This window comes from Lepidochelys olivacea (assembly GCF_965140295.1).
Source record: "Lepidochelys olivacea isolate rLepOli2 genome assembly, chromosome: 9".
NCBI classification, from domain to species: domain Eukaryota; kingdom Metazoa; phylum Chordata; order Testudines; family Cheloniidae; genus Lepidochelys; species Lepidochelys olivacea.
This window is the reverse complement of record NC_140419.1, coordinates 47,171,735-47,184,378: the sequence shown is the minus strand read 5'-3', so window position 1 is coordinate 47,184,378 and position 12,644 is coordinate 47,171,735. Positions and strand designations below refer to the sequence as shown.

General features: G+C 44.6%; 1 protein-coding gene across 8 annotated transcripts in view; it reads right to left on the bottom strand.

Moving 5' to 3' along the window:
• Window positions 1-535: 535 nt before the first annotated feature.
• Window positions 536-12,644, bottom strand: part of SAP130 (Sin3A associated protein 130) — a 33,634-nt gene continuing 21,525 nt past the window's right edge. For 3 of the 8 annotated variants that reach the window (XM_084638306.1, XM_084638308.1, XM_084638307.1), the window contains exons 14-21: window positions 11,721-11,898; window positions 8,842-8,946; window positions 6,813-7,174; window positions 5,753-6,001; window positions 5,263-5,388; window positions 2,586-2,689; window positions 1,653-1,766; window positions 536-1,454 (exon numbers count right to left, since the gene is read on the bottom strand). In XM_084638306.1, coding sequence (XP_084494432.1) covers window positions 1,296-1,454; window positions 1,653-1,766; window positions 2,586-2,689; window positions 5,263-5,388; window positions 5,753-6,001; window positions 6,813-7,174; window positions 8,842-8,946; window positions 11,721-11,898 — 1,397 coding nt within the window. In that variant the 3' untranslated portion in view covers window positions 536-1,295. The remainder of the gene's footprint in view (window positions 1,455-1,652; window positions 1,767-2,585; window positions 2,690-5,262; window positions 5,389-5,752; window positions 6,002-6,812; window positions 7,175-8,841; window positions 8,947-11,720; window positions 11,899-12,644) is intronic. The other 5 variants (XM_084638309.1, XM_084638311.1, XM_084638313.1 and 2 more) reach the window with 3 other exon arrangements.

Genomic DNA, 12,644 nt, shown 5'->3' with positions numbered 1-12,644 from the left:
GATTGTTGTCTTGGCAGATGGGTCTGAAATATGGTGCATATGAAAGAAGCAGCATGCTCACCTTGTTATAATGAATTTTATTCATATTCAGTGCTTCCAATCTCTTTATGCTACGGAATGAAATATCAGCTTTTTTGGATTAATTTCAGATGGTCAGAAAAGTACATTGAGTTTCCAGTGACCATTAGCCACCTGAAGATTAGAACTCCAAATGAAAACTAAATTACTTCCTAAAGGAAGCTGGTGTCATGAAAGTTTGTGTGTATTGTTCATAGTTACTCAGAATTAATAACTCTTCATTAGTGGACTAGTTTGGCAACCCTTATGGAAACTTAGGATAAAACAGAAAACCACACTTGCACCTATATAGGCTGAAACCCCAATGAACTATCTTTTCTGACAGCAGCAGAAGAGGTAGATTTCTTTTTCCAAAATCCAGGTTCTCCTTCCTGCAACGTCTTTCAGGAGATGAGTTTCTTTTAGGGCTTATGGGTTGTGTATTTTCTATAGCATAAAAATATACAAACAGCTTGGGTACAAAAGTCTCCAAGTCCTTTATTCAGGTTTACAGGATGTATGTGGTACATACAATTAACAGCATCACACCAGCTACAAGAAGTACTGTGTTGGAAGAGAAGTACTTCAAAACAAGTATCTGAGAGCACCAACATGAACACACACAGAACAGATACTACAAAATCACTTTGAAATGGTTCTTTAAAAAAAAAAATTGACAGCTAGGACTTCAGAACCAGGAGATTCTAAATGGGGCAGATCTAGTGCAATGGCACTGGTTTAAGAAGGCTACTACAGACACTGGAAAGTCAGCAAAACTGGAAGGGTGGGGAGGTAACTGGAAATGGTGTCATTTTTAATGGTTTGAAAAGGTCCTGGCAGTCTGAGCCAATACTTTCAGATCAAATTCTTGAGGTCTCCTGCAGGAATCCATGGAGAAACCTGTAAGTTACCTCTAAACTCTAAAATGAAAAGGAGACTGTTCATGACACTCTGCATTATGAGTACCAATTAGTGGGCACTGACATGTCAGGAGGGTTAAACAAATGTGACTTCAAAGAGTTTAAAAGGGATGAGCCTGACAGAAAAATATTTGTTCATTATGACAGATCCAGGCCAATCCCTCCAGGTCACTGGGCTCCACACATCCATCTGTGTTCTCTAGAACTCATCCTTTTTAGTCAGATGCTCTACTTAAAAATAAACCTAAAATAAAAAAAAGACTGAACAACTCCATTCTGTACACATTCTCCATTTCCACAGTCCTTATTCTTCTGGCTCTAGACCTTCTCTTTTCGCTTTAATTTAGACACTTTCTTGACAGTTCCATTCTTGTTTAAGAGCTTCAGAACACGTTCCTTGTGATCCAAGACCTTCAGCATAGAGTCTCGGGCCTCACTGATCTGATCCATCACAAGTTTACACCTCTGCATATTCCCCTGAAATACACACACCACTGTCATTAAGAGCAGAACTCTCAGTCATTTCCAAGTCTGTAAGTCACCTTGGAATAATCACACTTGAAATACACTAACATTTTTTCCCCCTTGGTAGTTCTTACGAACTGCACCATAGGCAGCAATAGAGTGAGTGTGTAATTAAGGGTAAAGTAGATATACTGAGCCATCAACTTTTACCTGTATCAGTTCATTTATTCGATGTAAGTCATCATCAGTTGCTGCCTTTTTCTTGGGGATTATCCCTTCCTGCAGAGAGGTGAGGCGCTCATACACGTCATGCTCCAGGTTAGTCTAGAAGACATGAGACCATAGTGAGAATGCCCATCACTAGAATGCACAACATTCCTCCATATTAAGAAAATTATACACAAACAAGTGAGGCTATTCTGCTCCTCCCTCAGCTACGCATGTTGCTTATTCATGAGATGGAGCCTTTGAAGTAGAGTGGTGTTATTCTTCGTACTAACATCCTATAAAAGAATTGCTCCACTTCTGAAAGAGCATGGATCCTAACCAGTGCTGTCTAGAATGCGGAGATGCACTCTGACCCTTGCCCCTGAAACAGATACTTTGAAGAATTCAGAGAAGTACAAATTGCATCCCCACATCTGAATCCAGAGCAGCCCTGAACCTTCTGAAATGCAGAGCTGCTTCCCTTATTTCCCTCAATACTATTCTGGGAATGCAGAGGTTTGGGGGAGTTTGATGCTAGAATGCAGAGCACCTACCTCACCCCAACCCCAAAAGAGAAACATCCAAGAATGCAGAGCAGTGCTGCCTCGTATCAGCAGCACCATCCTAAACAGACACGTCTTCAGACCTGTGCATCAGAGAGAGGGAGTTGCCAGTTTTGAGCATCTGAACAGAATGCATCAGCTCTTATGTCTGAATCCAAACCTCCACTTCCTTGAAGTTCAGAACCACATGCAACACATTCCTGATAACTGGAGAGCATATGGCCAGCTCCCTACAGACCAAACGGTGAGATACTCCAGTGACTGATGTGTTTTTCTAATTCGTGATGCTTTCAAAAGAGCTAATGTTCATCTAGGAGTACTCCTACTTTCCCCATGTTGTAGGACGCTCAACTGGTAAGCCCCATTCACTTACCAACTGCAGTAACTGTGCTGCGCAGAGATGGACTTTCCAACCTTGCGCACGGCAGGATACTCCTTTCTGATTGGCAATCTCCTGCAGCATAGCCTTCTTCTCTTCTAAAACCAAAGAACACAAACTTGATGTGTCTAACGTAGAAACAAAGGACAGTTATGATACTGTAAGATTTTTTTCCCTTCACATGCTCCAGTAAGAACTGAACACAGGTCAGTTGGTCAGGACAGCAATATTCACTCATGTAGCAGATATCTCAAGATCTCACACATACGTAGAGGTAGGGGCAGCAGAACCGGGTGGGGGGGGGGGTGACAGGACAATAGTAAGGGTTAGTGCTCCCACTATGGACACAGTGTGGAGGCTGGTCTATGTTTCTGCCTCTACAACATTTCCTCTGTACCTGCAGAGGAGAAGACAGAGCAGCCCAGCCCTGCTCCTCCTCTGGTCCAACTCCCTCAGCGCTTGGGAGAGGAGGCAGCTGGAGTGGGGAAGGGGCAGAATCATAATTCTGGGGCTGGGGGAAGACTGCTTTCTCTTCAGGGCAGGAGCCAGTTGTGTAAAAGCAGCAGCCAGGGGAGGGAGCTGGACAGACAACTGCTCTGGGTGCCTGCCCAGACTGTGCTGCTTCCTCAGCCTGCCATCTCCCAGGCCAAGATGAGTGCCTACCCCACCACCTTTCCTCACTCCCGCCGCTCTCTGAGTCCCTCTGTGCCCCAGGCTCCTCAGCACACACCCCGAGGCCCAAACCTCAGTCCACCCATTCAATGCAAACTTCTCCTGCCTCCCTGTGGAGGGGCTGCACGTCTGGACAGACATACAGAGAGAGAGGAAAAAATTCAGTGTTGATTTTTCCTGTCTTGAAACTGCAGACCTCAAAGACCTGTGTGGAGACTGAAGATTTGTCTCACACCTGTCCACAGGTACAAGTCTGCTCCTCTTATGGACGTGCTTATACAGCAGCTACAAACATAATCAGATATACACTGGCCTCAAAATCCCTTGGATAGTCAGTCTCTAGTTCCCTAAGGTTAGAGATAGATGCTAAAAACGGAAACATTGGTCAGTTGACAAATCTAGTTATTCTGAAACCAGGAGTACGGTAGTTTTCCTTTAACTCTGCATGTTTATTTGCTGATCAGCAAAGCATGCATGTCAGAATGCTGCAGTGTACATCTACTTTTAGCAGATTTTCAGTAGTAGGTTTCTCCTGTTGCTGACAGAACATATTGTTCAACAGACACATGCCAAAACAGTTTTTTATCATTTGTAATATTACTCCTAAGGGCATTCTGCGCCAAAAAATATTTTAAGATTCTGCAAATTTTATTTGTCAAATAAATGTGGAGGCTCCAGCATGGCATTGGGGAGCACAGGCCACTGGCTGCACAGAGGTGGGAGATCACTGTGTAGCTCCCCCCAGGACACGGACTCAGTGGTGAGGCTGCATCCAACCCTGACACAGCGCAAGGACCAGGCCTGCCCCAGAAACACCCTAGGGTCCTGCCCCTCTGTGCCAGGTGCACCAGCTGTGGGCAGGCAGGCTCAGCAAGGCAGGATCCAAGCGTGGAAGGGCTTAGTGTGGGGAGATCCAGGTGTGGGTTGAAAGGGTTCTGTGTGGGGCAATCTGGGTGCAGGTGGCTCAATGGGCGATCCAGGCACGGGGGGATCTAAATGCACAGGGGCTTGTTGGGGGGTTCTGGGTGCAATGGTAATAGGACTCTGCAGGGGAAACCAGGTGAAGGTGGTTGGGGCTCAGCAACAGGGGGTGTGGATGTGGGGGGCTCAATGGGGTGGGGATCCAGGTGCAGCAGGTTGGGGATCGGAAGGGTGGGGATCTTGGTGCGGGTGGCTCGTTGGGGTGGTCCAGGTGCAGGGGGAGTGAGGTTTGTCAGGGAGGTTCTGGGTGCAGGGGTGTGGTGAGGCTCAGCAGGAGGGTCTGGATGCATGGGGATTGGGCAGATGGGGGAGCAGCTCCCTGTACAGTGATCCCTCCCCCTTCAGCTGAGGTGCAATGGGTGCAGGAAGTGGGGGGAGGAGAGTTTGAAAAGCTTCCTATAGCCAAGGGAGAACTCTGGAGTGGGTCTGACATGGCCCTAGATGCCATGCAGGGAAAGAGGAAGTCCCATCCTCCCCAGCCCAGCTGGGACTAGGAGCTGAGCCAGGTGCAGGGTAGGAGCCACCAGCTGGGTCTTCCCCAGTCCCTCCCCCTGCCCCACAGTGATTTACCTCTCTGCTAGCTGGGTAGGGTCGTATGACTGCCCTTGTGGATTCCCTTTGCTTCCCTGTCAGAAAGCTATTGCTCTGCAGGGAAGCAAAGAAATCTGTGGGGACATATATTCTGCGCATGCGCAGTGGCACAGAATTTCCCCAGAAGTATAATATGCTGGTTACTCTTGGTGTGTATTACTTCCCTCTGGTGGGTGGAAGGTCAGGCCTGTTTAAGTGTGACTGCCTCCCTCTACTGTCAGGAGGTCTGACAAGAGATAGCATCATTGCTAGCTAGTAGAAGTTTTCCTTTAGTTCACAAGATGAACATATCTGAACAAGAAACAAGTTCTATTTGCCACACTACAGTTACTTAACTCCTTTGTCTATATGACTACAACCACTCAAAAGACAACTGTTCCCAGCATTATGCATGGGCAACAGGAAATTCCATAAAAAGTAAACTGACCTTTCACTCTGACATCACTGTATCTCTGAAAGTGGTGATAGGCAGCTTTCCAGGGGTTGCGATAGTGACGGAGCAGTGTGATAGGGGGTCTTGGACGCACAGGGACGTACCTGACACCTTCTTCATCTAAGAAAGAGCCAAGAGAAACAATCGTGACCTGTTAAAGAATGTCTGCAGTTTCAACTAGAAGAGACTGGCATAATCCAGTGATTTAAGCAGAAGACCAGGAAGCAGCTCAGGTGCCAATTCCCCCTGGGATTGAATGAGTCACTTAACATTTTACAGGTGGTGAAACTGAGATGGAGCCTGTGAGAAACAGACATTTTGAAAACCACAATGGAAGGGCTAACTATTGATTCATAGCTCAGGTTTCTTGTTTAACAGAAGTCTCATTATTGTAGAGGCAGGGAACAAAGGACTCTAATTTGGTGGAAAAGAGAAGAGCAGATATTTGAGCAGAGAAAGCAGTTACCATCAGAGACGCCATTACCTATGTACTCTTTTGGAGGAGACTTGCGCTTCTCTGCTTTCACCAGCAGACTTTTGGCAGTGGATTTCTCATCATCAGTGCTATTAGTCTCCATCATGTCGCCTTCCTCTGTGGAGATTACATGCTGCTGCTTCCGGGGTTTTTTCCTTGGGGAGGCACCAGGTGGCAAGTCGTTCGGGGGCATGGAAAGGTTGTTGGCCAGCAATGCAAGAGATGGAGACATGGTATTTGTAGTCAACGGAGGAACTGCTAAGATAGAAACAGGAAGAGAAATGTTTAAGAGCCTGACAGCCACAAAGAGAGAGCAACTTTATGTCAGCTAGTGTGAAAGTGACAAGCTAATACTATCTAAGTGCCGTCACGGTGATACCTATCCTGAAAACAATTTCATGTCACTGGGGGAAAGAAGAGGTAATAGAACAGAACGTACTAGCTGTCCAAGGAAAAGGAACTTTAATGTTATTTGCATGGTGAAGGAAGAAATCTATGTTTAAGGGTTTTTATATCAGTTTTGTATGATTGAAGTCGGATTTTACTGCTCTGCTGCTACCTCAGTCTCACATCCTCCCCAGACATATGGGGTAGCCAAACAATTGTACAAGAAAATCCAAGGAACTAGGCTCAACTTTTAAATGGAAGGGTTCAGTGGCCGCTCTGCAAACTCTTACATTTAAGATGGACAGTTCATAGTCACTGGCATTACAATGCTCTCCCCTGCTATAACTAAAACTGATCTCAAACCCATTTATCTAGAAAGATTCCTTGCTTAGGGATCAACAGGACTCATTTTCCATTCCAGTTGTCACTGGGACATCAGAACTTCATACCCATTCATGTCACTGAAAATAAGATTCAAACAAGTTTGTAGACTCTGGACTTACACTGAAATAAAAACAGGAACAAGATAATCTTTAGGAATTACTTAAAATTACTCTGACAGCAACCATATGATTGGCATGCTGTACCACTGTCCAAGGGAGTTTCAGGTTGGCTTTGGTGAAGCCCTTACCATCACTCCCCAAAAAAGGAGTGACTGCAGTTACTTTAATCAGAAGCCTACCTGAGACTGGTCGCATTATGTCCATAGGTTCCACTTCCTCTTTGATTTTTATCTCTGGTGCTGGGGGTCCCAATACTGTGGAGAGGGCCCCACTCATAGTGGATGGAGGTGGAGGAGCAGCTATAATTGTGTTCGAAGTGGCTGGAGCAGCTGAAACTGCTCCTGGAATGGTTGACAGAGGTGCTGTCGGCTGAGAAGGTGGACTAGCTGCTGCAATAATTGTTGGAATGGCAGATGGAGGCTGCTGAGAGGTAGGTGGGACTGCAATGGTGGGCTGCTCGCTGGTTTGATTGGACACTGCCTCCACAGACACAGTGACTGGAGTAGCCATAGAGACATGGATTTCTGGTTTAGGCTTGGCACTAAAACATAAAAACTAGTATTAGTTTAATCCACTCAACATCTTAAGTGCTGCTGCCATGACTTTCTACCGCAGACAAGGCCTGTAAAGTTAATGAACTGGGCTTTGGAGCTAGCTCCTTCAGAAAACCCATTTTTTTTCTGCCCCAGTACATGATGTTTACCTCAGTAATGTGGAATACTTTGTGGAATGTTTACCTCACAATGTTCATCCCTAACTCAGTGACAGCCAGATAGTTTACACTGATCTCACAAGTGATCAGAAGATTGATTTCTTGTGCTCTTTCTTAGAAGTAAGATAGGTTTTGGTATCATTCTCCTTCCCATAATATAAGAACATAAGAATGGCTATACTGGGTCAGACCAAAGGTCCATATAGCTCAGTATCCTGTCTTCTGACAGTGGCCAATGCCAGGTGCCCCGGAGGGAATGTACAGAAGAGGTAATCATGAAGTGATCCATCCCCTGTCGCCCATTCCCAGCTTCTGACAAACAGAGGCTAGGGATACCATCCCTGCTAATAGCCATTGATATATATTTAGCAAACTCATGACTAGGTCTAAATTAAAAAAAAAAAAATCTATGGCAGGGGAGGTGATGGAAAGAGGTGATACACGTTCTTCTCTGATCTGGATCATGAAATTGGCAAGGCGGTTCTCTCTGAACCCTCTGCAGCATTCATTTCCAGGCATTGTGAACTACGAGCTCTCAGACCTTTGCTTTACTTTTAGACAGAATGCCAGGAATTTTTTTCGTTGTGCATTATCAGTGGTGATTGCTGAGCCTGTCTTCTATAAGCATAATGATACCAACACTAGTCAGCTCCCTTCAGCAGGGAGCTAACAGATACTTATCTGGCTAGCCAAATGGAAAACACTTTAGTATCTGTGAAGAATGAATTTTCTATTCATCAAACCCAAACAGAAATATTATGAAGCCCTTCCTTTTAAATAAACATTTGATGAAACAATCCATCTTAAAATAATTAACTCGCAGTGCTCTAAAAGGGTAAATGCAATAAGATACTGATCTGATAATGAGATCTTTTAAGGCAGGGGTGGCCAACCTGAGCCTGAGAAGGACCCAGAATTTACCAATGTACACTGCAAAGAGCCACAGTAATATGTCAGCAGCCCCGCCAATCAGCACCTCCCCCTCCCTCCCTGCACCTCCTGATCAGCTGTTTCAGGTGCATGAGGCTCTGGGGGCGGGAGGAGGAGGAGCGAGGGCATGGCAGGCTCAGGGGAGGGGGCAGGAAGGGGTGGAGTGGGGGCAGGGCCTGTGACAGAGCCAGGGGTTGAGCAGTGAGCACCACCTGGCCCATTGGAAAGTTGACGCCTGTGGCTCCAGCCCCAGAGTCGCTGCCTATACAAGGAGCCGCATATTAACTTCTGAAGAGCTGCATGTGGCTCTGGAGCCACAGGTTGGTCACCCCTGTTTTAAGGGATTAGGATCTTGTGCCAATTACAGAACAATTACAGTAGTTAAAAATACAACTCTGGTGTAATACAATCATTCCTTTATGTTTCTATTTTACTTCACATTGAATTTGTGTCATGTTTACATGACATCTTTGACACACCCTTCTCTCCTTAACCTAAATTCAGTTGGCTTTGATCCATTATACAGGACGTGCTGTCATGTAGAATTTGCTGTCTGAAATCCTTACCCAGCAGGTCTGGGTGATCCAGATGTGCTTCGCATAGAGCTCTCCACACGGGTGCTAGCTACTTCAGAAGGCTGAGGGGGGATCAGACTTTTCCGGACTGCCAGTCTGGAAGACACAGATAAGCTTGGAACTGCTGCCGCTCAGGTACGTTGCCCTTAGAAACCTGAACGCCAATGAAGGCAGAAGAAAGACTGTATCTCTTGCTGCCACAAGTGGAATAGGTTTTGTCTTCCTGTGCTAGTTGCATTGCACTCCTAAGGTGGTGATGGATTAATAAACTTGTGAGCAGATAAACAGGATTCGCTTCTAGTATTTCTTCAAACAAGGCTTCATATTTTATTTCCCTGAAAGGGTAAGTCCAAGCTATCAGTCTGCTCTCACCCAATTTGAGGACTTCTCCACAGAGCGCCAAGGATCCTTAACAATTTTACTTTCAGCTTGCCCACCATGACTGTGTTGAGACCACCAGCCTCCAACTATGTAGAATGGGCTATCTACCAGCACTGGGTGGTGCCAGCCATTCTTCCATTACTGTCCCAAGGCTCAGCAACCACCCTGACCTGAGAGGGCTCTCAGCTATGAGCTTACGAAGCAGAATTCTGCAGGCTGAATGTGCATTTATCACAGGGCAGCATAATGCTATATTGGTCAACTAGTGAGTCTGGCAAACACAAGAGTCTATCACTATAAAATACTTGAATATTCCCATAAGGTTTAATTCTGAGACTATCCAACCCCACACAAAAAAAACCCACAGACCATTCTAGGAAACAACAGATCTTTAAATGTGACCTACATAGAAAGAGAAAATTGGGCTACTGACCCCCTTTTTTTTGTTTGATTTATATTTTAAAAAAGCATGACATTTCTCTGTTTTATAAAAACATTAAGAACGGCCATATTGGGTCAGACCAATGGTCCACCTAGCCCCGTATCCTGTCTTCCAACCGTGGCCAATGCCAGGTGCTTCAGAGGGAATGAACAGAACAGGTAATCATCAAGTCGCCCATTCCCAGCTTCTGGCAAAAGTTGAAGGCTAGGGACACTTCAAGAGCATGGTTTTTCATCCCTGCCCATCCTGGCTGATAACAATTGATGGACCTATGCTAAGACTTACGAACTGATGAGTGAATCACACACCTCATTTGGAACCAGAAGTATGCAACCCCCCACCCCCAAAAGGAAAAAAAAAAAAAGGGCAAATATGTTAAACGTAAACTACAACAAAATAAAGAGAGAGCAGCCTTTTTCTTCATAGTAAAGTTTCAAAGCTGTATTAAGTCAATGTTCAGTTGTAAATTTTGGAAAGAACAACCATAATGTTTTGTCCAGAGTTACGAACAACCTCCATTCCCAAGCTGTTTACAACTTTGAGGTTCTACTGTACTTCCTTTTGTTTGTTTTAAACCTGCTGTCTATTAATTTCATTTGGTGACCCTTAGTTTTTGTGTTATGAGGAGTAAATAACACTTCCTTATTTACTTTCTCCACACTAGTATGATTTTATAGACCTCGATCATATCTCCCTTTAGTCATCTCTTTTCCAAGCTGAAAAGTCCCAATATTAATAATCTCTCCTCATGTGGAAGCTGTTCCATAGCCCTAATAAATTTTGTTGTCCTTTTCTGTACCTATTCCAATTCCAATATATTTTTTTGAGATGGGGCGACTAGATCCACACGCAGTATTCAAGATGTGGGTGTACCATGGATTTATATAGAGATAATATGATCTTTTTCTGTCTTATTATCTATCCCTTTCCTAATGATTCTCAACATTCTGGTTTTTTTGACTGCTGCTGCACATTGAGTGGATGGTTTCAGAGAACTATCCACAATGACTCCCAAGATCTCTTTCTTGAATGGTAACAGCTAATCTAAACCCCATCATTTTATATGTATAGTTAGGATTAAGTTTTCCAATGTGCATTACTTTGCATTTGACCTTAAATATCAAGTATGTCAAGTCTAGTGTTGGAGGACTCATTGGAAGTCTCAAAAGTTGAAGGCAAAATGTTCAGCCCTCAATGAGTTATTGAATCTAAGAGTTCTTCCCTTACCTATTTATTCAAGCATTTGAATTAAGCAGGAGTTTTAAACAGTCTAAGTTAAAGCTATGTTCCTCTCTTTGCTAATCAGGTTTCACTTTCATGTCATTTGTGTGTTACAATCTTAGTAACATTCGTCCATAAAGTGTTCCAGTAAGAACAGGGCAGACAAAACCTGAATTTTAAAAAACTTTTTTTTAAAACATGAAGCAGAAAGAAAGTGCTCAAATATTTAGTTTCCCCTTGCAGGTCACATTTCAAGCTGGAGTCAAATTGTCCTATCTATCCCATTAGTGACAACATGTATGACTCAGTCATCTGCTCTAAAACAGGATAGACAAAAATGTAGCCTGGATGAAGTGTGTATTTCAAAGAGATGGGCATCTTACTTGCATCCTGCACTGGTTAAATTTTCCACCCTCACTGAAGCACAGATGTTTCCTCTATTTGGGCTAGATGACTGGTGCCTAACACTATTACACAGGAGGGCCCCATCAACCTAAGCACAACTGTGTGTGGGCCAAACAGATTCTACATATTTTAATAGGATTTAAAGTCACCTGTATTGATTTATATTTTAAGTTCAGCTTGTTTTGTATTTATTTAGATAGGTTGTTTCTATGTACAGTATTGTCTATTTACACGCTGTGTAAACTACAATGATGTGAACATGATGACCAAACGCTAAGGACTTGGTCATTAGCATATTGCACGGGAGCAGGCCGCAGGTCTTACGAAATGCTCTGGTGGGCCGTCTACAGCCTGCAGGTTGGGCACCCCTGGACTAGCCCAAGCAGAAGAGCCATTACATGCCAAATCAAGTCCTACTCACCCATCTGTGGCGGGTTTCTTCCGGAGGATGCTTGGGCGTGGGGATGAGCCCTGGGCTGGTGCACTGGCGCTGGCGCTCTGGCTGTGAGTTTGTACCACTGTGGTTGCTGCTGGAGCTGCACTGAATGTGTTGCTAATAGGATTGGCCACAATGGTGGCTCCGTCTGCCAAGACCACTGCTGGGAAGGACAAAAGGGACACGAAAGTAAAGGAGGAAGAGACAGAACAGAACAAAGAGAAAATGGGAAAAGCAGCAGTTATTAAAAGAAACACTTGATGGGAAAGTAGGTATTCATATACTTGCTCCCCAAGCTCTCTCCTAGTTTTGAAGCGTAGTGCTGTACAAAGCAATTTAATAACATCCTTCTCTAGGGGAGATGGAAGGCATCACCTGCCTAACCACTGTTGATAGGTAAGACTAGCATTCCAAGAGAAATGGAAGGGGCAGAGCTTGCCAGGGAAGAATGTATCACTATATGCATAAGAATTGCATGTCTGTGGCAATGCCTATTATTTGTAAATAAGGCACTGTCTCATAGTGCCGTGTCCTAATTTTCTGCTAGGTGTGTTTGGCCATCTCAGCTCACCATTGATTCATGACATTTAGACAGGTGAGAAGTAGACACTGGACAACATTTGCTTGCCAGCCAGCTCTGGGAGAGGCTAGAGTGATCTCTGAGATGCTAGATGCCTTTTCCTCAGAAAGTCTTCAGGATAGCTGGACTGACGTTTTTCCTCGCATAAGGGATTTTCCTGCGGTAGTCCAGGTGGTGAAAGTATTTTGCAGTCACTTTTCAAAGTGTGACTGTAACGGGTTTCATGTCTTGGGCAATTTATAGGCAACGTATCCTACCTGTGAGAACAGCTAGCCATTCCTGAGAAGAGTCATCCACGTGCAGAGAAGGTCTGTTAAGTTCTTCAGCTG